The sequence below is a fragment of the Oreochromis niloticus genome, linkage group LG17 (genome assembly GCF_001858045.2).
Source record: "Oreochromis niloticus isolate F11D_XX linkage group LG17, O_niloticus_UMD_NMBU, whole genome shotgun sequence".
Classification (NCBI taxonomy): Eukaryota; Metazoa; Chordata; class Actinopteri; order Cichliformes; family Cichlidae; genus Oreochromis; species Oreochromis niloticus.
The window spans coordinates 35,614,881-35,640,755 of NC_031981.2; the positions used below are offsets into that span (position 1 = coordinate 35,614,881).

General features: G+C 38.8%; 1 protein-coding gene across 2 annotated transcripts in view; it reads right to left on the reverse strand.

Annotated features, from left to right (window-relative positions):
* plxnc1 (plexin C1) overlaps positions 1 to 25,875 on the reverse strand; it is a 36,925-nt gene extending 11,050 nt beyond the window's left edge. Inside the window, exons 1-21 of one of the 2 annotated variants that reach the window (XM_019346956.2) lie at positions 24,791 to 25,875; positions 21,846 to 21,962; positions 17,524 to 17,658; positions 17,349 to 17,449; positions 17,167 to 17,272; positions 16,923 to 17,088; positions 16,583 to 16,685; positions 16,329 to 16,404; positions 15,950 to 15,991; positions 15,692 to 15,825; positions 14,999 to 15,178; positions 13,678 to 13,786; positions 13,364 to 13,534; positions 13,109 to 13,273; positions 12,090 to 12,198; positions 11,876 to 11,974; positions 7,042 to 7,145; positions 6,888 to 6,929; positions 6,679 to 6,803; positions 5,698 to 5,896; positions 4,344 to 4,490 (exon numbers count right to left, since the gene is read on the reverse strand). In XM_019346956.2, coding sequence (XP_019202501.1) covers positions 4,344 to 4,490; positions 5,698 to 5,896; positions 6,679 to 6,803; positions 6,888 to 6,929; positions 7,042 to 7,145; positions 11,876 to 11,974; positions 12,090 to 12,198; positions 13,109 to 13,273; positions 13,364 to 13,534; positions 13,678 to 13,786; positions 14,999 to 15,178; positions 15,692 to 15,825; positions 15,950 to 15,991; positions 16,329 to 16,404; positions 16,583 to 16,685; positions 16,923 to 17,088; positions 17,167 to 17,272; positions 17,349 to 17,449; positions 17,524 to 17,658; positions 21,846 to 21,962; positions 24,791 to 25,795 — 3,435 coding nt within the window. In that variant the 5' untranslated portion in view covers positions 25,796 to 25,875. Of the gene's footprint in view, positions 1 to 4,343; positions 4,491 to 5,697; positions 5,897 to 6,678; positions 6,804 to 6,887; positions 6,930 to 7,041; positions 7,146 to 11,875; positions 11,978 to 12,089; positions 12,199 to 13,108; positions 13,274 to 13,363; positions 13,535 to 13,677; positions 13,787 to 14,998; positions 15,179 to 15,691; positions 15,826 to 15,949; positions 15,992 to 16,328; positions 16,405 to 16,582; positions 16,686 to 16,922; positions 17,089 to 17,166; positions 17,273 to 17,348; positions 17,450 to 17,523; positions 17,659 to 21,845; positions 21,963 to 24,790 lie in introns of both variants that reach the window. The other variant, XM_019346955.2, reaches the window with a different exon arrangement.

Sequence of the window (25,875 nt, forward strand, 5' to 3'; positions counted from 1 at the left end):
CATATGATTTCCAAAGAGATGTTGATACAAAATGGGCTAACTTTGAAACATCTAAGCAAGTCAACAATCAAGAGATGCTCTCATGAATGGAAATACAGAGGGTGCAAATCACTGATTACACTCAAGGACAACCTCAAGCTGAAGCACACCACGTCATCTGTCAAATATGGTGGAGGTATGTTGTGAACATGTATGGCTGCCAGTGGAACCATATGACCAGTGTTTATCAATAATGTGACTGCTGACAGAAAAAACAGGATGCTACAAAACTGATTAGATCAGCTCCACAGTGCAAATGGATAATCACCCAAAGAATTCAGCAAACGCAACCCAAGAGTTTCTCAAGGCAAAAAAACAGAAGTAATGAAATATTCTTTAGTGGCCACAATCTTAACACAACAGATAAACTTACTCTGAGCACAAAACCAAAACTAGATAAACTCACAAATAAGCAACATTTGGAAGTAATGCCACCAGCATGCACACAACTGAATTCATGCTCATCAACAAACCACAAAAACATATCAGCACTAACCTCATTTTCCTATTGTGCAAAATTTTGGTAACTGGCTAAGAGTTAAAAAAAAGAAAAGAAAAAAGAAAAGCTGTTTCACACTGCAATATTTGAAGCAGCGTCTTTGATTCTTTTCAGAGATAATGAAGAAAGCTGTTAAATTTATTCTCCTTCTGATTTCCTTTAAAATGGTGGCTAATGCACGTGTCATCTAATGGACCGAAATTAGCTCTGAAGTGAGACAGTGGTTTGTCAGATTAGATTAAATGCCAGTGTAGTGGATAAGAGATGTAAATGCGCAAGGGGAGTCTGAAGAATAATGCAGCTCTGTTATAATGCACTGTCAACACACTGCAAAATGTACAGAAAATTATCATGCATTAGAATCTTGTCAAAGTAAAAACGTGTGAAGCTACTGCGGTTACTTTCAAACACGGGATTAAAAACAAGACAGCTGGCAGGTTGTGCTCATGCTAACTGTTAAAACATTAAAGCCCCTGAAACTTTAAAACAAAGATTAGTCACCAAATAACAACCAAAGCTGAGGTTAAGAAAATGCCATCCTTGGGTTTTATTCACTAAATGACTGTATGAAACCACAGCTTCACAAAATCTGGTTCATTCCAAGACTGTGGGTGCAACTTCATCTGTGACTCAGATGCAACTTTCGTCAGTACTTCAAGCTAAACAACAGAAACAACAATTCAGTTCTGTTCATCTAGAAAAAGGTTACAGATAAGAACATTGTTTAAACATAGTTAAGGGCAAATATTCTTATTACCATGTTTTTGCCAAATCAGGCACTGACTCCCTTACATTTAAAATGCTACATGGTAGTACTTAAAAAGTTCCTAAGATGAAGAATAGTTAATCTCAGATGCATGAATTGGGGCGATTAGGTTTTCAGCACCTTGCACAAGGTTATTATAACATGCACACAAGGGGAGCCGTGGTTCTAACCACCAACCGGTCAATTAGTAGGTGATGTGGTCTACTGAATGAACCACATGTATTATAGTTATTATTATATGCTATGTTAATTTTTAAAACTGAAACAAACCTGCTATTTTAATCTGGGTGTTAAACCAGGTCTGAGTTAATCTTACTGCCCATAACAACCAAATGTAAAAACTTAGGTCTGACCAAGCAAGTACTGGTGTCTTCTCTACATTATGAGGTACACTGTTCCAAAAAATAATGTCAAAGTATCTTACTGTATATTTTACAGTTTTGTACTGTCTTTCTAGAATATCATTAAATTGACATAAGTAGACTGTGATTTTACATGTCAAAGGTAAAATAACATAACATCACTGTAAATATAGTAAAACACAATTTACTTGTTTTTTAAATATATATTTTTGTACATATGCATATTTAGATTGTAAAAATACATTCAGAAATGTATCATAATTTCACAAATATTTGTCTGTTATGTGAGAGAATGATCTGTTAAATTCAAATGTAATACTATGGAAAAATATATAAAATGATCGAAAATTAATGAGAATAATCAATAATTAAAGGAGTATTTGAATTATAATTTTGCTGAAAATTTCATGTCATCTAGGTCTGGTTCAATAATTCAGAGGTAACAAGTGAAAATATAATTAATAGGAATAAAAACTAAAAAAAAAACATATAAAACATTGCACGGCCACTCTGTGCTAATTATATATTTAAAAAAATAAATGTAGAGGTAGGAATTGCAATTAATACAAATCTCAAAGTATTCACAACATTCCTGAACAGAAATAGGCCTCTGCACCTGGGGTGAGGGTGTGGCCATGAAAACAATGTGACATGCCATTGGATGTTGGGACACATAATAACATGACGCTAAGCATCGGCCAATGAATGTGAACTAACAACCACAAGGTCGCGGGTATGGGTGTACTGTAAAAAAAAAAAAAAAAAAAAATCCTAATATAAAAGTATTTTACTGTGCATTTCACAGTTTTGTTCTGTTCTTCTAGAATATCATTAAAGTTACGTAAATAGACTGTGACTTCACATTTCAAATGTCAATTAACGTTAAATCACTGTAATGTAATAAAACATAATTTTCATGATTATTAAATGTATCTGTCTGTACATATGCATATTTAGATTGTTAAAATACATTCACAAATGTATCATGATTTCACAAATATCTGTCTGTTATTTGAAAGATTGAACTGTTGAATTCAAATGTAATGCTATGGAAAAGTATATAACATGATTCCTATAAGCTTATGTTACATCACATAAGTATTATTATCATTGCTAGTTAGGGCGATCGTGGCTCAAGAGTTGGCAGTTCGCCTTTTTGATCAGAAGGTTGCCGGTTCGAGCCCCGGCTCGGACCCTCTCGGTCATTGTGTCCGTGGTCAAGACTCTTCACCTACCGACTACCGGTGATGGCCGATGGTGCGATATGGCAGCCTCGCCTCTGTCAGTCTGTCCCAGGGCATGCAATCCATTATTATTTAAACCAACTGTTAACTGTATATTTCTGTACATTTACGTATTATTATTCATATTGCCACATTCATTGACCTTGTTTATAGGTAATTTCATTGTTTGATCACGTTAAAATGTTCCTAATTTAAAGTCTAAAAGCACTTGGAAAAGGCAGAATCCCATGTAAAATTAGGGCAACAAACTGTATTGTCATTACTGGAAATAACTGTATTTTTATGAGAAAGTTATTTTTTGTTATTTTACGGTAGTATTTTGGCGCCCCAGCTGCCAGAATATTACTGTTTTTTTAGGATTTGTTTTTTTTCTCCTATTTATAGATAATTTCATTGTTTAATGACATTAACATGTTCCTAATTTAATGTTTAAAATCACTTGAAAAGGCAAGATCCCATGTAAAATTAGCGCAACAAACTGTATTGTCATTACTGGAAATAACCGTATTTTTATGAGGAAGTTATTTTCTGTTATTTTACGGTAGTATTTTGGCGCCCCAGCTGCCGGAATATTACCGTTTTTTTAAGATGTTTTTTTTTTTTAACAGTGTAGGGTGTGTCCCACAAAGCATGTTGTACCAGAATGCGGGTTTATTGGTGTGTTTGATCTATGTTTCGCAGAGATCTTCCACTTCCTAGAATTCAATGTTTTAATCAGAAGTGTAAGTGCCTGCTTCCTTAAACGGCATCGGTGACACCTCGAGTGTGTTGTTTGACAATGTGCAACGTCTCATTTGTTAGAGTTGCAGGTTGGGCCTACATTCAGTGGGGTGCTCATCAAGGGATTATATTTAGTTTCTTGTCACCATAGCAAACATATCACACTTGCGTGCATGCTGAAAGGGTGCTGTTTTTCAGTTTCACGTGGTTCACAAGTTCACAAGCTTTAAAGAAAATAAAAATGCAAAAGCAGTAGATTTAGTAGTGTGATTCACTCGCCCTGTTTTAAGAGTTGTCTGTTGCACAACACCCAAGAAATTCAGAAAGATACCCTGAAAACAAAGTAAAGACATGACAGTGTCCCACACCCCGTATTAGAAAAGGACACTCAAAAATTTGGGGCGTTGGTCTAGAACCGCTGTGTGCTGTTGTGCTTTTCTTTGCCCTCACTGTCCCCAACACACGCACAAGAGAATATTTAAATGAGTTCTGAGTTACTGTATGTCAGCAACAAGTTAAAGCAAGGTTTGAACTTACCAAACTAAGGGAGCAAAAACAGAACTAGTATAAGGAAGTATTAAATATTGCTTCCACATGTATTATCACAACTGCCAAACTTGTGATGGGCTGTCAGACGATTGCTTCCATACACGGTGCAACTCAGTTGTGCATGCACTTTGTTATGCAGAAAGTATGAGTGTGTCTTTGTGTACCAGCGAGCTGAAGTCCTGAGCCTGCCACAGCAGCCAGTCCTCGTTGAGCGTGTACAGAGCTTTCTCTGTGACACAATCCACTGGGCCTTTTGCAATCTGCTGTGTGAGGGCGCTAACCATCAGGAACAGGTGCTGGCCAACAGTTTCCTGTGGAAAATCAGAAACAGGAACTCAGTCTGTCAAGAGAGAAGCTGAGGCAATGTTATAAAGAAACTTTTGTTGGTGCAGAGAGGTTTAGCTAGAACCATTTTATCTTTGGTGGCTTCTTCTGGCTCACTCTGATCAGTTGATGTAACTTAACGTGTGTCACATATTGTCACAGACAAATAAAAGATACTCAGCTGTTATAATTTTCTACAAAACTGACAGAATAATGCAGATGTCTGTAACCACGGCGATGTTTCCTTTAGCAATGGCTAAAGTAAGTGAACGGAGGATGTGGAAACAGAACATGATGTTTGTCAAGTGTTGCTTCAGACCTATACATAGCATGACTGTGACTTTGTAGCCCATAAGATTTACTTTCATTGTTTCAATGCTTTAATATTTTACATAATAGCTATAGAGTTTTTCTGTAGTTTGTATTGTAGCCAAAAAAGTTTCAAAAATATTTGAATGAGAAAAAATGTGAATCAAAAGTAAGAAGAACTGAAACAATGAAGCTGTGCTTTAAGATAAACACTATTGTCAGCATGCGAACAATCACACAGCCACATGCTGACGGAAGCATTAATGTTACAGGCATTATGTTGAGCTCTTCTTATGTCTCTTCTTTGAGTGTCTTCTTCAGTTTTCACAGTACAGTTTGGATAACTGAACAGCGTGCTACTTTACTATGTTGAACTGTAGTGCACGTCTTCATTTAGTAAACAACATTAAATGACACAACTTACTGGAGATAATTTAACTGTTTTTCTGGAACCAGACCACACCCTAAACACTTCCCTTGCAGCCTTTGGTCATACCTCTATAAATAACTACTTGCACCACTTGTGCTGATCCCCTAGGTTTGTCAGCCTCTCTCAAAATGATCACGGGGATCTGCCAGGCCTGGGGTCAGTCACGGGTCACCAATTCTTAATGCAGCCTGTTGCGTCTTTATTACTAAATGTTTGCCATTTGCATGCAGGTTGGGGTCTGTGGCTGTAACACATCCATAATAACAACTACAATAATTTCTTGGAGTGTTTAGGCAGCAGCAGCTAATGCAGCAACAGGCTCATGGATAATATACACTAATTGACAAAAGTAAGACAATAAGTGCATTAAAACACACGATAAGTTGTCCAAGTCAGAAGCTGAACTTTCAATTTAGGCAAAACAGCAAAGACATAAAACACTGAGAGCAACAAACCCGAAGGAAGCCGTAGAGGCAGATGGACATCCAGTTGGTGAGCAGCTTCTCCACTGTAGACTCAGTGCGTCGGAGTAACAGCTTGGGCTGAGTGTTGCTGCTCTTTTGCATAAGATCCTTGAGCAGAACCTCCATCACCTCCGTCAGGTATGACAAGTTGCTGTGGAGTGCTACAGTGAGCAGAGACGCTACTGCACATCTGAAACAGAAAATTAAAAAAGGAACAGGTTAGAGATGAATAATTGACAGAGCTCAAGTGCCAGACGGTGCAGAATGGATTTAAAAGCATAAAAGAAAAATAGAAAAAACAAAAACAAAAGTGAGGAAAAAGTGACATGAATAGGTAATGAAAGGAGTTAAAAAATAGATAAACCTACAAAGTAAAAACTGCAGTGACATGTGGGCAGGATGGAAAAGAAAATATGAATAAAATCAGAGAAGAATCACTGTAAGCAAAACAATTTTACAGTGTCATATATTTTAAATACAAGAACTGTTTTTGATGCTTGGATGAAGATCCCTTAGAGTCAATGACTGCCTGAAGTCTTAAACCCATGCACATCACTAAATACTATTTCCTCATTGGAGATGTTTTTCAGGTTGTTACTCCAGCTGCCTCCAGGTGCTGCTTGTTTCTATTAAATAAAAGTATCCTCTGTTGGGTCAAGATCAGGTGACTGACTTGGGAACTGAAGAATGTCCGATTCCTTTGCTTTAAAAAACTCCTGGGTTGGTTCTCTTTTACGTGTTTTCTTGTGTAATCTGTGTGTTTGGTGGTGGTTTGCACCATTTGTCTTTCCATTAAAAAAGGCACCTCTTTATTTTACACTTTGACAACAGTAAACCTTTCTCTTTGAGAGAGCTCTTTACATGGCTACATGTTTTGAAGAGGGTTGTCAGTGCCCCCCGCCCCCCAGTCAAAACAAAACAAAATATATTGCGAATGAGACAGTTACATAAAATACAGCATCCCAAACTGACTTGTCTTTGATGGTGAAACTCTTCTCTTCCTCGAGAGCATGCACCATGGAGGTGAGGAAGAGCTGGTCCTGGATCAGCCTGGACAAACCTTGGCAACACTCATCAAGCTGAATCTTCACCACATCCTGATCCCAAGATAACATAACATTACATCAGATGGCATGAAACCATGAAAACAACTACAAACAACAGATGATGTCAAAACTTACCTGACTGATGTCTTTGATACAGGATTCCATCAAAGATTCATTCTGAAAAACAACAGCACAGCTCTACTAAACTGACACCGATTGGTTATTTTTCACAGTTCACAGCATAAGCTTGTCACGTATCAACATTTGCTTTCTTTTGAGCTTCGTTCACCTCAGGAAAAAAGATTCTGGAGGCAAAGTGCTTGAAATCCAGGAAAGGAATTGTTCCAACATTTTCCAGTAGATCAGCATTTTCTGTCTGCAACTCCACAAAACCTGTGGAAGACACCCCAGTGAAGCTGACTTGATAAACCGCAGGCTACATGCACAAAGTACAAAGCATGAATATCTATGGTATCAGGTGAAAAGTGAACTTGTGAAACAGGCAAGTTCTTGCAGGTCACAAAAAAGAGGTAGTGAAAATGTCTGACTAAGTCAGTGCAGTGTTGCATTTCACTGATTAATACAAAAATGGCCATGCATCCTATAATGTCATTCTGTTTTACCATCAGCCTTATTAGTGTAATATGACAAAAACTATAAACAGGAACTCCATGTATGCGACTCTAGGCAACCTAAAGATAGTGAAACTATAAAATACAGGCCAATGTGTGATAACGTTGAGGCACTTATCACATACGATCAAACGCTGTTCCGATAATTTGGAACTGCAGAGAACAAGATGTAAATGTGTCCTGGAAGATAACGTTGAAAGGTTACAATAGAAAGCCTTTAGAATATAAAACTAAAACTAAATAATGCAAACTTTTTAATAGCTGCTACTTAATTTGTCAGAAGCATTTTAAATGACAATACTGGCAGGTAAAGCATAAATCCTATAGCATTATGGACTGCAGGGCAGATGAATACCGAAGCAACCAAGTATACATTTTAAGATTACATGCAAAGGAATTGTAAAAATCAGAAAACGATTCATGCTTGTGTGGTGGTGTAGTGAGCTCATGGGGTGGTGCTGGATGTCAGAGGGAACAGGTGATTATCATGGGACTAATGACTCTCTCCCCTTTTATAGTGATGGAGGAGACTGGTGGGAAGGGAGCGTGTAGTGGAGGAAGAGAGCCTGTTCCGGGTTACAAGACAGTCCCGGAAATAAAAAAGAGTGCTTGTGGTTAAAAATAAAGCTGAAACCACGAGAATTGTACATTGTGTGGCTAGGGTCACTTCACAGCTTGCAAACTACAAACCCATATCCAAAATAAAGTTGGGACCTGTTTAAAATGTAAATAAAAACAGAATGGAATGATATGCATATTTCAGATGCCCATATTTTATTCATAACAGGCAACAGAAAAGATGCACAGTTTGTTAGAGAAATATTAGCTAATTTTTCCCTTTTGTCTGAGTTAACATCAATAATTACTTCCTCCAAACCGTCACTGTGTCTATTAGAGCCCATGTCTAGAAGTCCTAACAATAAATTGACATTTTGATCTTAAATATAATCAATCAAAAAAGACCTCTGAGAGTCGAGTCATATCTATGTTTGTCTGGCTAGACATCAGTGTAGCGTTTGATACCCTTGATCACAATATTTTATAACAGTGATTAGACCATGCTGCAGGCATTAAATGTGCTGCGCTGCAGTGGTTTGAATCATATCTATCTAATCTGGGGAGTTTTCAGCCACTGCACAGAGACCTGCCATCTTCAGAAGTTTTCTGATGAGTCTGCAGTGGTTGGATGCATCAGCAGGGATGATGAGACAGAGTACCGGGCTGTGGTCGACTCATTTGTCACGTGGTGTGAGCAGAATCATCTGCAGCTCAACGTGGCAAAAACCAAGGAATTGGTGGTGGACTTCAGGAAGACCAGGAAATGCTTGATCCCTGTTTCAATCCAGGAGGTCAATGTTGACATTGTGGATGACTATAAATACCTCGGAGTATACAGTGACAATAAACTGGACTGGGCTAAAAACACCACAGCACTTTACAGGAAAGGCCAAAGCTGACTCTATTTTCTGAGGCAGCTGAGGTCCTTCAACATCTGTCGGATGCTCAGGATGCATGCAGTTGCATGGTAGGGCAGCAGGTTGAAGGTTGCTGATGCTAACAGACTCAATAAACTGATCCGCAAGGCCAGCAATGTTGTGGGGATGGAGCTGGACTCTCTTAGGGTGGTGATGGATGTTATCCAGGATAAAGACAATGCTGGATAATTCCTCCCACCCACTCCATGACGTGCTGGCTAGCCACAGGAACATGTTCAGTGAGAGACTGAGATTACCAAAAAGCACCACTGAACTACACAGGAAATCATTCTTGCCTGTGGCCATCTCTCTGTACAACTCATCCACTTAACACACTGTATACTGCTATAGCTACACCCTTTTTGTGCATGCTCTTTCTTATTCAGATATTTATTAGTACGTGACTTATATATATGTATATATTGTGCTATTTCTTACTTCTTGTATTGTCTGTTTTTGTTACTGTTTGTACTGGAGCACTGTAACCAACATAATTTCCCCTAGGAATCAATCAAGTATTCTGATTCTGATTCTTCACGCACTAAGGTTAGTTAAGGAGTTCCACAAGGTTTTGTGTTAGGACCAGTTCTACTAGTCAGTATTATTAGAAGGCATAGCATACATTTTTATTGCTATGCAGATGATAACCAGCTCTGTCTGTCCATGATGTCAGACAGATACCAATTAGTTAAACCATATAAATAGCTAAAGACATAAAAACCTTCACAACCTCTAATTTCCTGCTTTAAAATTGAGATATACTAAGGACCTTCTTGTTGTTAGGCTATAGTGCTAACCACCATGCCATCTCATTGACCACTGACATTTTTAAAACTACGATAATACTGAAATTGTTGTACTCTAACCAGATACTTATTTGGATGGCATTACTTTCAGCCTTCAGGAACACTGTCAGTAATCTTGGTTTTAACCAACATATATCTTTCAGTGCAAATATTAAATAACGTAAGGGTGCTTTCTTGATTTGCAGAATATCTCTAAAATTTGAAACATCGTGTTTCATGCTTGCAGTTTATACATTTATTACTTCTAGGCTGGACTACTGTAATTCATTATTATGTCAGGTAAGGCCTTTCTTGAACATTTCAACAAGGGTCTATTACAACAGTATGATTTCAAGGTAGAGAAATTCACTTTAGTCAATTAAGTGGCCTGCCTGCAGACCAGACCTTATACAATCCTGTACCTATTCTGACTAAAATATACATTTATGAGATTTGCAAAACATAGCATTCATTTTTTGTTTACATTTAATGCAGATAAAGTGATGTTTTTTTTAGGCTTTTTTCAAAGTTTGAATCAATCATTAAATGTTTACAGATACTCAAGTAAAATGACAAAGGACCATGCTAAAAGCTTACAGAAATTTTTGGGAATATATTTTGAGATTAATTTGGATTCACATGCTGTCTATTTCTTTCTTTCCGGAATGTACTCATGTTTAGGGAAATAAAGACAGCTGATACACAACCTCAAACTGGCATATTTAATTGAATTATATTTCATCTGTTCATAGCAGTTATTTCTAAGACTGCCCCAAGTAGTTTGAATGTGGCTTTGCAAATGTAACTTTTCTGGTAACTTTTTTTTGTGATGACTCTTCACATAGACCTCACTTCCTTTTAATGTTGCACAACTGTGGAAAATTTTCTCCTCTGTCAGATAAACATTTCTGAAGCTGACAGTACAAAATATTTCTTATGTGCTTGGGAGGCACATCCACAGAGGGACACACAGACTGCTACCAGCCAGGCAATGGCACCCCAACTAACATTTGGTACTGGGAAGAAATCCTTGGACTCATTGTCAACCTGTGCTGGGGCAGTGGGACCTAGGTTCCTCGTGGTGCATGACAATGTCTGGCCTCATGTGCCCAGGCTATGCAGGCAGCTCCCGGAGGATAAAGGATGATACCATTGACCAGTGTTGGTCAAGTTACTTGAAAAAAGTAATCAGTAACTAATTACTGATTACTTCCCCTCAAAACTAATCCTGTTACTTTACTGATTACTTATTTTCAAAAGTAATTAATTACTTATATTCTCTATCTATCTCTATCTCTATATTAATATTCTCTGACTGGAAGAAATTTGTTTAACATTTAAACCTATTTTCTGCACATTCCAGCACATAAAATAAAATATTTTTTTTGTGTTTACACTCAGTCTTTCAAATAGATGCAAGTAAAACACAGCAGAAAATAAATAATATCAAAGACTAGCGGTTGTGTTGCTCTATTTTCAGTGTGTATATTCAGAGTGGGGCAGGCGGAGGTTTGCCCTGGTGCAGATGTGCCGCAGCGGTCAGTGGAAGAATCCGCGAGTTTCTCTGTGAATTTCACATTACGTCGTAGCGCACTCGGTGCTTGCTTGGAAGTTTATGGATTTTTTTCACTGTAAAAAGAAGTTTTCTTCCCACGCACAGTGGACGCTAATGTTTTTGTCACTTTTTATGGAATCAAACTCAAAGTAAGGTCAGTACTTCCTCACTTTAAAGTACTGCTCACTTGCTCATACTCTCTCCCGCACTCGATATATTATCCATTGTTGATCTGCACACAGCTGTTGTCACGAACATCGCACTCGCTTACGTCATTGTCATGAGACATTCTCGCAAAAAAATCACGGTTTTAGTAACACAGTAACGCAGCGTGCTTACGGGAAAGTAACAGTAATCTAATTACCTTTTTTGCAATAGTAATCCCTTACTTTACTCGTTACTTGAAAAAAGTAATCGGATTACGTGTTACTGACCATCTCTGCCATTGACTAACCCCGAGCCTGCCCGAAATCCAACAGAACACCTCTGGGACATGTTTCAGTCGATCAAACAATGTGGCATCCTTGCATACATTCGTAATAAATTACCCAGTCCATATCATTATAGATATAAGCATGATTTTTTCCCCCTGCACTGTGTTTTAAAAGCTTTTCTTTAATTTTTTGAGCAGTATAAATTGTACATCAAAGTGATGCTGTGAGATTTTGTGACTGACCTTGTCTGATGTCATTCCTGATGTTGAGCTCGAGGTCTTCCACAAACTTGTTCATCTTATCAGCGAGCCTCTGCTGTTGTCTTTGGTAGAATAACACCACTGCTACATATTATAGTGCAATGCAAAATAATGGTATAGTTGTTAAAGAGTTGACCTGCACATTCTTTTTTAGGCTCGTTATGGACTCAAATTCACTTCTACATTGTGTTCTTACCAATAATAATGGCTGGTGTCAGTAGCAGGACAAGGATCAGCATCAGAAAATAATAAACTGCAGATTCAACTTTATTTTCCAGTTTGACAGATTTGTCTCCGTATTTTATCTATAAAAACAAACAAACAAAAACAAAAACAACAAAAAAATAAATCACACAGCATACTAAACTGGGAAAAAAACCTTACATGTTTACATACTGGATTTTTCTTTGTTTTTTGCTACACTTTGTATAAGATACTGGTCACTGCATTAGTTACACGTTGCTAGTTCCATGTTGGGTTCCTGTTTGTCTTCAGAACTGCATAATTTTTTTATTGCATATCAACAAGGTGCTGGAAACATTCCTCACAGAGTCAGTATTGACCTGATATTATCACACAGTTGCTGCAGATTCCGCCATAATAGTCTGTGCAAACCGTTGCCTCAGTTTCCTCTTCCTAGCTGACAGGAGTGGCACCCAGTGGGGTGCTCTGCTGCTGTAGCCCAACTGCTTCAAGGTTCAAGCATTCGGAGATGCTCTTCTTCATAGCTTTGTTGTAATGAGTGTTTGTTTGAGCTACTGTAGCCTTCCTAAAAACACTCCCCTCTGATCTCTATCATCAACATGGCATTTTCCACCCAGCAAACGTCAGTTCACTGTATATTTTCTCTTTTTCAGTCCATTCTCTCTAAACCCTAAAAATGGCGTTGTGGGAAAAACTCAGTACATCAGCAGTTTGTGAAATACTCAGAGCAACCTGTCTAGCCTAAACAACCATGTCACGTTCAGAGTCACGCTGAGCTTGAATTTCAGCCATTCACCTTTACCATGACTTACCATTACCATTTACTGGTTGGAGAGTTGAAATAATGAGTAGGTTAACAAGTATACTTAATGAAGTCTATGTGAAAACATCCTCAGTACAATTTTAGTGTCTACAACCTTAGCACATTACTGTACTGTTTTTATCTACTGCCAATTGACATTACATCTCTACACAACTATTTGGTTTGGTTAACATGAAAGAAATATTTACCAATATCTGTTGAAATTCAGGGTTGGTTGGGCTTTCAATCTCACAGGTGAAAGAGTCAGTGTTGTTACTGGTTTCTTTGGCTTCCATGGTGCAGTTTTTTGGCTTGTCTTGAACGCCCCACACTGATAACTCATCTATCGTCATCTCCAGCTTGTCTGTCTTTTTCTAAATGAAGAAAAACAAAGGCTACATTTCAATGAACTGATGTCACATGTTTGTATATGTATGATAAAAATTTTTATTTTTTAAAAATACCTGAATGGTGATGTGCACATCTTTCCCTGTCCTCGTGGCTGTGAAGCTGGTAAACTCAGGGTCTGGATAGTAGGAGAGTTTTGTGGAGCAGTTCAAGGTTTTATTGGCTACTTTCAAAAACATAGTGCTTCTAGAAAAGCTCAGAGCTTCAGGTGAATCATAGGTGAGACTCTGCAAAGAAATTAAATGCACACAAAAGACAACACGACGTGACCAAAACAGCACACAACATCACATATTCAGACACACTGTAATTTATAATTTTTATATAACATGGCTGATTAATGTAAACAGTAATACAAGGTGTAATGTACCTGGGAACTGATGTTTCTGGGAAGTCTGACATCATGCATGGTGTGGCTGTGCATGACCCCTTCAACAAAGTTAAGATGGGATCCAGTGAGTGTGATCTTCCTCTTCCCACTGCAGGACACAGAGCACCAGAGAACATTTAAAATCTCTGTGTCTGTCTTTAACTGTATAATACAATATTTAAAAAACTCTCTGTTTTAGTTGACTTATGTTGGCATAAAACTAAATAAATATTATTAAGAAACCAATGCCTAGGTAAAGGTTGGTGCTTTAAACAAACTCTTAAATAAAATGGTGTTACTTTTTAAGGTGAATAAAGAAACTGAGATGACAGAATTTCCTTTTTCAGTTGCAACTAAAAGTAGAAGTAGCCTTATAGCAAAAGACAATTTTTGGGAAGTGGCTCTCTTTCCCCATCAGTGACCCAGAACTTGTAACGGTTTCTCTGCTACTTCCTAGAACACTTCTCAAAAATACGATTGAAATTACTGTCAAAGCAGCGGGGCTAGACTCAAAAATAGTTCTGCTAAAGTTTTGTCATGATTCATTACTGTTGCTTTAGTTCGTTTATTGATGATAACACACTACATGTGTCACTTTAAGTGTGTTGTAGCTTCAGTGGTGCTCAAAACTTTAATACCTCTGAGCACATTTTGAGTAAGTCATGGCAGCTGCAATGACAAAGGCTCGTAAAGAAGAAGGCTAAAATACTAAACAGACAAAGTTTTCTTCATCACTGTGTCATGTTTATTTAATATTACTTTTTTTTTTTTTTTTACTTTTGTTTTTTGGTATGGAGACAGTGTCAGGAGTGTGACATCAGCCAAAGTCTTAGTATTTAAAAATAAAGTTTCTCCCTATGTTCAGTAAGGAAGATCTGTAATTACTCATGTGCCTGCTTTCCTGGCTGCTCTGTTGCGAGTCTATTTCTTTATATTGCCTTCACTTTCACACGCTGTTATTTTCTTGCCCACCTGCTTCGAGCCAATCAGCCTCCACTCTATGTGGTTTAAATCTCAGTGCTCTTCTTTCATTCCACCTTACAGGTTATTATTTTTGCAACCTACCTCCTCCTCATCTTCATCTCACTGTGTACAGTCAGAGCCCCGTCCAAACCACCACCAACACCTGGGCTCCAGAGAGTCCTGTCCTAACTCCTAACTGGGATTCTGTTCTGCCATGAAGGGTAATTGAGGTCTAAATATATCTCAATATATCATGTTCAGTTTTACGTCTCTGCTTACTGAACATTAGAAGTTGTTGGAAAGTTTATATCTAAAAGAGATCAACAATCCATCATAACCTTCAGCACAATAAACATACCTGATCCAGCTGCTGCTGGGAGTAATGTTGGTGCATGATGGTAATGAGCTGTAGGTGATTTTAGCTTTGCCATGGCAACGACCATCTGGGAGGAGAAGACATACGTTGACCACACCTTTGATGTCTGAAGTGGGAATGTGGAACGTCAGACTGAAACCAGTGTTGTCCCAAACAGGAGATCTGACCAGAACACACACACACACACACACACACACACACAAAAGTCCCTGACATCATCATAATACTCATAAACTGAAAACAGACAAAAGCAGAGTATCAAAATTTTCCACAACATAACTAAATGTGAGTGTAAACTACCAAAGTATGTGTTTCCTAGTTTGTTCAAAGTTACTTTTACTGTGATTACCAAATATATAAACAGGAAAAACAAAACTTAAAAGCCCATAGAAGCAGATCATTAATTAAAACAGAAGAAACCCCCAAAACAAAACAGTGAAAATAAATTACTTTAAATTCCTATAAAATCCTAAAATAGGACAGTGAGCTTCACTTTCAGGTTTATGCTGAGTTAGTCTGTCTGAGAGCAATGCTGAGAAAAGAGGTGTGCCGTTTTTATTCAAACATTTAATCTATATTTCAGTATGAGTGGTGTTTCCCTGGAATAATCTTTAGACTTTACTGTGTCATTTATATCCAAAGCACAAACTCTCAGTTGTGTGTAAAGTGACTCACTCTTTTGGAGTACAGTCAGTATCTGCCTGGATCCTCACTGCAGTCACATCATCGAGGTTACGACCTGACAGCACTGCGTGGTTTCTACCGTAGAAAGACACCACACTGGGAGTGATGGAGGAGATCTCTGGGATCTGACAGTAAGACACAAAAATGATCAGTTTTAATCCACAGCCTTCAGCTGATGTTAGAAGCTCTGATGGACATGAATAAGGTGTCAGAGGAACAATGAGTTTGAGGACTGAGGTTCAGACTCACAGAGAAGTTCTTCCCAGACTGCACATTTTGGCAAACACTGTCCTGCAGGAGGAAGCAGAGGGAATCAATATGGCAGGTTTACTGTCACTGTCTAAAGAAACTATTTAGGACTAATGAGAATGGAACTTCTGTCTTATTTACAAGAAAAACTAAAAAAAAAAATTTGTCAAGCAACTGATTTGGTATTTGTGAGATGTCATAATCAGTTAACATATTATTGTATATAATATTGCTGCTTTTGTGAAGCCATAGATATCTGAACGTTAGACCAACCCACTCTTAATAATGGTCGACAAATCTCAAAAGTAATGTAAACTTAAAGTGGAAGATTTAATGAAGAAAATCCTGAACTAGGTAAACTAAAGACATGAATTATTACATTGATCTCTGTTTGATCGGCCCAGGAACATCTGTTTGTGTTCCATCTACAACCAGCTTTGATGCACTGCTGACACCTGAAGAGAAACAATCACATATTAGTGTTGAAATCATCAAGAAAATGATAATGTCCAAAAATACAACATACAACAAAGAGACTCCTCAGTAGTAATGCATTCTTCTTGGTGATGACACATAATGTTGTGTTATTAGTGATCCATCTTCATAATCTTTATAATCTGGACTTGAACTTACAAGACTGAACTTGGTGGTCCACTGATGTCAGAGCAGTTGGTCAACCTCAGCTGTTCTGACAGTTGTGTTGAACCAAGTCTAAATTTCACTGCGACATGCAGACCTGTTAAATAAAAAAAATAATATGATCAATGTCATAGTCTTCAATTACTAATTTTTAAACATATGTGTAATGACTTGCACAGTTTATAATAACGAACAGCTCAGATTTGTCAACTAGTAAAGAGTAGTCATCTGTCAGAGTCAGCTCTGTAATGTTTCTATTTTGCAGTTTGGGAGATGTTGCAAATCAATAAGCAGGTCTGACTGCAAAGTATTTAATTTATGAAAAGTCACTGACCATCAGCAGGAAGTGTACGATCAGACAGGATGCAGGTGCATTGTGGGAACTGTGGAGGAGGGTTATTCAAAGCACAAATTGAGCTGGACCTTGCAGCGAACTGACAGGTAAAGTTGGATGACACTTCCTGGCCTACAGTCAGGTGTGTGTGGAGTTTTAGTAAAATCTGAAAATAAAGAACATAAGTGACAAATAACTGAAAGCCACAAGTGATTACAGTCCCAAGTGTGTTTGTAAGCTTTACCTGTCCATTTGTGTCCTTTTCAACTTTGTGGGAAATAATTTTGTGTTGGGACTCATCAGGAATGGACAGCCAGTCTGAATCTGTGCAGTCATCTTCAAATGTGCAGCTAGGAGAAGAAGAAGAAATGATCACCAAGTTCAGAATTGTTTGAAGACATCAGCTGCACATGTTGTTTCTCTCACCTGTTTTTAGAGCCACACCAACCACAGTATGGATCCTGTGCAGACCAACACTCCTGCACATTTGTGTACGTGCTGCACTTTGACACAGGAACTCGCTTCATCTAGAACAACAAACACTTTAAAATGCAGCACAGGTACATGTGACATTAAGATAATCAGTAAATAATATAAGTACCTGGTTTCTAAATGGCACATACACATGTTTACGACCCACTGGATCCAGATGTAATTTGGGAAACACTTTGCGGTCATCACTGGTCCTGTAGAGCACCGTGGGACAGGCAGCGTGATACTTCCTGTCCACAGACAGCTGACAACAAGAATTTGTGAAAATAAGAATTTATTTATTTAATTTTACTTTGTGCTGAAACATATTCAACTTGCAGTTATATAATAGATATAAGCATAATGTGTAGACTCTTGGCTTTCATTTAAAGGTATCCACATTCAAACTGGATGAAGAGTTTAAGAGCTCCTTAACATGTGCCATCCTCTTTTTAAAGGGACCAAAAGTAATTGGATAAATGACTAAAAGGCTATTTCATGATTTCATTGCAGATGTGGGCAATTCCTTCACCATGTGATGATCAATTGAGTAGATAAAAGGCCTGGAGTTGATTTGAGGAGTGGTGCTTGTACTTGGAAGATCTTGCTGCGAACAGACAACATGCAGTCAAAAGAGCTCTCCATGCAGGTTAAATGAGCCATCTTTAAGCTGCGAAAACATCTGTACATCATCTGTGAAACATGATGGAGGGCGTGTGATGGCGTGCATGGCTGCCAGTGGAACTGGGACATTATTGTTTATTTATGATGTGACACAGGACAGAAGCAACTGAATGAACTCTGTGGTGTTCAGAGACTTACTGTCTGCTCAAATCCAGCTAAATGCAGTCAAATTAGTTGGGGCGTGTTTCATAATACAGATGGACAACCCAGAGGCTGTCATTGCCAGCAAAATGTTTTCAACCAAGTCCAGTTACTTTTGAGCCCCTGAAATGAAGGGATTATGTTAAAAATGCTTTAATTCCTGACATCTTGATGCATGTTCAATCATCCAGGTAAGTAAATCTCCAAAAGTTGGTTCTGTTCATCTGGACGTTGTGTTTTCAGTGGGAGAAACGTTTCGTCATTTATCCAAGTGACTTCTTCAGTCTGAGCTGACTGCAGGTTTCCCCAATCTTATAAGCAGAGTCCTGGCCTGACGAGGTAGCTCTTCTGTGTTGTGCCATCTGCTTCGCCAGAGGTTGTTTGGTTTCCCCGATGTATAAATCCTGGCAATCCTCCTGGCACTTAACAGCGTACACTATGTTACTCTGTTTGTATTGGGGGACCTGACTCTTGGGATGGACCAATTTTTGGCGCTGCGTGTTTTGGGGTTTGAAATCTACAGAGACACGGTGTTTAGAAAAAATGCATCTCAACTGTTCCGATACTCCTGACACGTATGGGATCACTACAGGTTTTCGCTTAGTCAGCGGTTGTCCTTCTCTCCTGGATCAGCTGGAGCTTTCTTTAGGTGCCTTGCCAGCTTTGACAAATGTCCAGCTGTGATAACCACATGTACTCAGGGCCTTCTTGATGTGATGTTCTTCTGCTCCTCTGGGGATGGTGTTGGCTCTATGTTGTACCGTCCTGATGACACCCAATTTATGCTCCAGTGGATGATGAGAGTCAAACCTTAAATACTGATCCATATGCGTAGGTTTCCGGTACACATCAGCTTTTAGATTTCCCCCATTACTGATGGAAATCTCACAGTCTAAGAAGGCTAAACTTCCACTTTTCATATCCTCCCTGGTGAATTTGATGTGTCGGTACACAGAGTCAATGTGATCCGTGAAATGTGTTACTTCCTGAGATTTGATTTTCATCCAGGTGTCATCCACTTATCTGAACCAATGACTTGGTGGTGTTCCAGGGTAGGATAACAAAGCCCTCTTTTCCACTTCTTCCCTGTGCAAATCGGCCACGATGGGTGAAACTGGGGAACCCATGGCACACCCATGTTTCTGCCTGTAGAACTGACCCTTGTATGTGAAGTAGGTGGAATGAAGACACAGTTCCAAAAGCAAACACACTTGGTCGATGCTGAGAGTGGTCCTGTTGCTGAGGTTGGGGTTATCCTGTAATCTCTTACGAACTACCTCCAACGCTTCCATGACTGGGATGCAAGTGAAGAGAGATGTAACATCGTATGAGACCATGGTTTCATCTGCCTCCATGGTAACATCTCTCACCTTCTCAACAAAATCCAAGGTGTTCTGGTCGTGGTGCTCAGAGCTGCCTACCAGCGGGTTGAGGATCAAAGCCAGAAACTTAGAGATGTTATAGGTGACCGAGTTGATCATACAGACAATCGGTCTTAAAGGTGCACCCTGTTTATGTATCTTTGGTAAACCATACAGAGTTGGTGTAGATTCCCCTGGGTATAGCCTGTGGTATGAGGTCCGGTCAATAGCATTGTCTTGTTCTAACTGCTTAGACAGTCTATCACCCTCTTCCTGTAACCACTGCCTGGGTCTCGTTTCAGGGGCTCATAAGTATTTTCATCACTGAGCAGTGACAAAATTTTCTCATGATAGTCTTTCTGGTTTAGCAAAACTGTGCACCTACCCTTGTCTGTCGGAAGGATGATAATGTTGTTGTCATTACCAAGTGATGTAAGTGCCTTCCTCTCCTCCCTGGTGATGTTGGATGCTGGGAGCTTTGCATTGCTGAGAAAGTTTCGGCCTGAGTGACGAAACCTTTCTCCCACTGAAAACGCTACGTTCAGATGAACAGAATCAACTTTTGGAGATTTAATTCCTGACATTTTTATGCAATCTTTATGGTCAGCCGAGTGAACTAAAGCTGAAAGTCTGCACTTCAACTGCATCCGAGTGGTTTCATTTACCAAAAGAGCCATAATTCAATAAAAGAACCCCCCCAAAAAAAGAAAAAAAAAAAGAAAAAAGTATCTCCTTCTTCTTTTTAGGATAAAAATTGTGTTTCTGACTGTGTAATAGCAGGGCCAAAGTCTTCTGTCATGATGCAGCTCTGTGCAGGCAGGATGAGGACCCAATCGCAAACTCACGGAGGCAGGAATGAACTCAAAATTAACAGCTTCATTGCTGGAGAGCAAAACCATACAAGCTAAACTGGGAAACTATAACGTAGTACGCAGAGAAACACACGGCCATGAATGAGGGAGAACACGACACAGAACTGAGAGACGCGGACATAAATACACAGAGGGTTAACGAGGGAAGTGGGAACACACGGGGAACACAGGTGACACTGATAATCATAACGAGACACGGCAGGAGTAAACACAACACTGACAGGAGACTGTCAAAGTAAAACAGGAAGTACACAGAGGTGCAGACAGGAGGAGAGAGAGAGCACGGGGAGAGCACAGACATAACGGGCTGGGGAAACATGGAATAAAATACAAGGAGGGGAGACGAGGGCTCACAGATACACAGAGGGGTACACAGGGGGTAAAGTCACAAGGGGAAATCAAATAGGGAACATCTTAACAGAACAACCTAGGAACCAGGGCATAAATAAAGAACAAAATCAAAACACATGAAAACTAAGAATGCTGGGTCAACATGACCCAGGATCATGACATCTTCACTCGTACAAAAAACTCAGTCGCCATCTTATCATATTTGTGTTGGACAACCTCATTTTAACAAATATTGATCATGTACAGGCCTCAGCATCTCTATGGGATTACCAACAGCAGAGACAGTGAATCCCACCATAGTAACATATAGGTAGCCAACACTAGCAATGCATCAGTCTGATATTAGCATCAGAGATTCTTCCAGTCATGGTTCAAGAAGCGAGATCAGGTGTGGGTCAAGCTAATCAGTTCTATGATGTTCCGTGTTTAATGTGTCAGCTGTTAGCAGCTGTGTACCTGTTGCTAACTGGTGAGAACTAAGATAACGGGAAGAGAGCAGTCTGGAGGTATTTAAAACCTGCAACATCACCTGTTTTCTTATTTGTATGTTTTCAATAGTTTCTCATTACATTTCAAACTTCTTCTTGTTTACTTTCTAACTTTCGTCATATTCAGTAAAATACTTGTATAGAAGCTTTTACTGCTTTCATGGTCACATCTCTCATCTCTCCACTCCACAAACAACACCTGCATGTGTGTGAGCAGATGAACTCACAGTGAGACTGAGAGCACACAAGAGAGACCACAAGTGACTGCAGTTTGCAGCAAAGACTTCAACAATGAAATAAAATGAGACTAGTTCAAATAAGCAAGCTAAAAAAATCATAAATAATTTGCCTTTAAAAAGCTTTGTTTGTTATTTATCTTGGGTCAGTGGTTGTTTGTGATTTTACTAATAGATGCTAATTCAACAAATATATTTTGGTGACTGAACTATTTTTCATGTTTGTTTCATGTGAGGAATCCAGCACATTTCAGGATGATGAAATGGCATTTAGATGTACTGATGTAATGGTACTTAAGATGTTTCATTTCATACACACCTTAATGAGCTGCCCATCTCCTGTCCCAATGAAGAAAACCATCCAGCCTCTCTGCTTCACTGCCAGCACGGAGGTCATGTAGCTGTGCCTGAAGAGGACTGCCTTTGGTTTCAGGATCTTTGGTTGAGAAACAAACACACTGATCATCAGATGTGATATTTTAGATATCTTTAGATTAAAAATCAAGATGGTTAAAATAGAAGTAAGCTGTCATCACTCCAAACCTAATGAAGTGCTTTAAATTTATGAACCCAAACAGCACATCCATTATTTGTGTTTACACCTTGTATAATCACATACTCCACCTGAACATGATTCAAATATGAAATAATGCTCAATAAACTGAACTGACTATGATGCAATTTTCTCAAATATAATTAAAAAAGTGTGCTATTTCAAGAGAGTGATGCTGATTTGTGCCTTGTGTTTTGTTCACAGCATTTCATGAAGTATGTGGATACTGATAATGAATCTTTATCAAGTCATATGAGAGCACAGTGACCATAACTGACATCTGTCACCACAGCAGCAACTCTGTAAGTGACTAATTAACTGACCTCTCACTAGGAGCATGATAGTGTGGGGACAGTGGGACTGGGAATTTAGAGCCCCACCGGTACGAGGGACCGTTGTAATGCTGTAATGGAAAGTGTCTTTTTGTTTATTTCCAAGTAATCACTGTTATGTTTAGAATGGTGTCAATAAATTGGTTGAGTGACTGAACTATAATTCCAAAAAGGTAACAGCTCTCTCATTCCACCTACACCCCTTACAACTTAAAGAAAATGTTTAGTTGTTGTTTAGTAATGTTTAGTCCATCTCGTAATGGGATTTGCCTTCATATCACAGCAACAAAGCAACATCAGTGTATCGAAGAAGACAAAAAATAAAATAAAATAAGTAGCAGTAGCAGCTGTTATGATGGCAAAATATTGTAACACAAGCGGAGCTTGGATGGAAGCAGGTAGAAATTCTTCCAAGTAATCAGTTGTACTGTCAGCAGTTTCATCTGAAGGTTTATCGTCACTGACTTTAAGCAGCATTTGCTTCTCTGCATGTTGAACCAGCTGTAAGAAAGCCTGTGCATTTCAGGATGATAAAATAATATTTAAAAGACACAATTACATTTTTTAAAGTTTGCAAGTTGGCCTTAGTATAATTATGGATGTGTTTATTTAGTTTTTGTTAAAATGTTCAAATCAGAATCAGAATACTTTATTAATCCCAGAAGAAATTATGTCATCACAGTTGCTCCAAAACAGTAAGAATAGAACCTTTGCTAAATTAAATAATGCAATATATTACAAGATATAACAAAATAGCTCTAATTATGAATACTTCAGTATATTATCCAAAGTTGAATATTGATATAGATGAAATTCAGGTACCTTTTTTATTATATTGACTTTATTTTCTCTGCAGAGGACAATAATAAAACACTGTCAGGCAGGTCACCATTGTAGGCTTCCTGAGTACAAACTCTCAAATGTTTTCATGTATTAAACCACAACATGCACTGATCTGACTGAACATGATCAGTGCATGTTGTGTTTGATGACATAAAACATTTGATTAAATCTCATTTAATAAAATGTATTTTAACATATTAGCCCGACTGAACCAAAGTACTTTAATGTTAGTGTAAATGGACTGGTTCTTATATAGCGCTTTTCTACTCTATCTGAGCACTCAAAGTACTTTATACAACTAATTCATTCACCCAATCACGCTTTCTAAGATGTAAGTGCTCACTATCTAACATTCATACTCAGATGGATGTACTGGAGAGCAACATGGGGTTAGTATCTCGCCAAAGGATATGCGGCATTCAGACCGGGGCAGACTGGGATCGAACCACCAACCTTCCTGTTAGTAGCTGACCACCTGACCACCTGAGCTACAGCCATGTCAGTTTGATAAATAAATAATGTGTTTGGAAACTCGTTTAACGTTCACAATTAACAATTTAATATATTATTTACATTTATTATGGCTTCAGAAAATGGAAAAATACTGAAAAACTAGCTGAGGTCAACTATTACCCAGCAACACTCAACAGCCTTCTTTCCACTGAAAATGAAGTAGCAAAAAAGCTTGAAGATTTTATCAATTATATCAGGAACAAGAGAGCTTGTCAATTTACAAGGGGATAAACACCACCATCATATATGTGATCTTAATTAATTTATCAGATTTCTTAAGTTTTAAGTATCTCTTTTTTTAACCATTACACTGTAATACAGAAAACACTAGTGCTGTGGTTGATTTTTTTTTTTTTGTTAAAAAGAAAAAAAAAAGTCAAAAGATTTCCAAGAGATGTGGATCAGAAAAGGGTCCCACAGCAGTGCTACATCCCTGCTCACACCTACAAATTTAGGTCTTATGGACTCCAGCTTTCTTTGATGAAGCCAAACATCATTCAGTGAAACCCAGTTTGTTCATCACATGCACCAGCAGACATACCAGCACTTCACGTAATTCTGACTACTTTTTCTGGTGTCGTTAATTAAAACTTTGGAAATAAGTGATTTCTACAAGAGTTTTTGTAGAAATTACCTGAGACAAAGTGTCTTCTGTTTGGTCTCAGTGAGATTGTATTTATATATATTATAGTGTTATTATTTATTATAATGATTGGCTTCTGTTCTTTTTACTTTAAAAATACAAATATGCATTCTTTTATTATATATATTTATTATAGATTTTACGGGTGTTTAGAGCAAATTCTCCTTTTTGAAACAAACATTAAATTTTCATGTGAAGTAGCAGACTGAGTCTGAATCGATTGATGTTTCTAGTTTTGTGACCACACTGTGTAATAAAGTAATCTGCCTCTCTGTGAACATTTTGCTTTCATGAATGTCCACATGAAAATGTGGAGGCACAGGTGGAAACTACATTCAGGAACCATTCAGAACATGTTTAGAAGTTGTACAGCGACCCACCGTCACCGTCTCTTCTGATGGCACAGAGGTGTAGAAGTCTGGATCTCTGTCCCCTGCTCTGCTGTAATCAGGGCTGATGTCAAACACCATCAGCTCGGTGTTGGTGTCTCCTCCATCCACACTGAACACGCCGCTCCAAAGCACCGGCTGCTCCCCCGGGATGACCGAGGAGGCCACGAGTCTGCTGCTTTCACTATCAGAGACACTGAGAGTCGCGCCCCGCAGAGACTTGAGTGTGTCAGTTTTACTTTTTTCGCCTTTGAGCCAAATGAGGCGGACTCTGTTTGTCTGAGCTGAGAGCACGTTGGAGAACAGATAGATGGTTGATTTAATCTGAAACCCGTCAACAAACTCCACATCACCTTTATTTTTAATCCTAGGTGTGCCTGAAGCTCCATCAGTTAGAGAAAATATACCTCCACCCTGTTTGTTATCTGTATTATGAAGGTTGATAGTTTCGGAATCAGAAGGGCACCTCTTTTCAAACGTCCCTTTCTTCTGTATCGCAGTGAGAATATACGTGTCATTTTCTGTTTTCTTCTTCACATCCACCAGAAAGCTGACAGACCTGCTGCTGCTCTTCAGAGGCCCCACCTGGATCTGTTCTCTGTACAGAAGGTTGGAGATGTTCTTCAGGTCCAGAACCTCGCAGTGACCGCAGTCATCGCCAGTCCCACCGCAGCTGATCAGAGAGTCATTCTTTGTGAAAGGCAACAATACGTTGATGCTGAAAGTATCGTTCCACTCAGCTGTGTCAGAAACCCGGTAAAACTGCACATCATCCTGCTTGTTTCCGGTCTTTAAGATTCCTCTCTGGGTTAGATTGTTGATCAGAGTCAGATGGTGGCTCAGCTGGTACAGCCTCTCCTCTGTGGCGATATAAAGCGTGTTGGAGGTTACAGCGAATTGGCGGATGTCTCCAGCAAAGGTGAAGCCTCCATCCTCCTCCAGGCACAGACTTGGTTCTCCGCAGAGAACAGAAAGCAAAGCGAGCAGCAGGATCATCTTGTAGCAGCAGTGACTGGGACGCCGTCATACACTGAAGGTCTGCATGACACTCTGCTCCGTGACACAGTGTCTCTAGA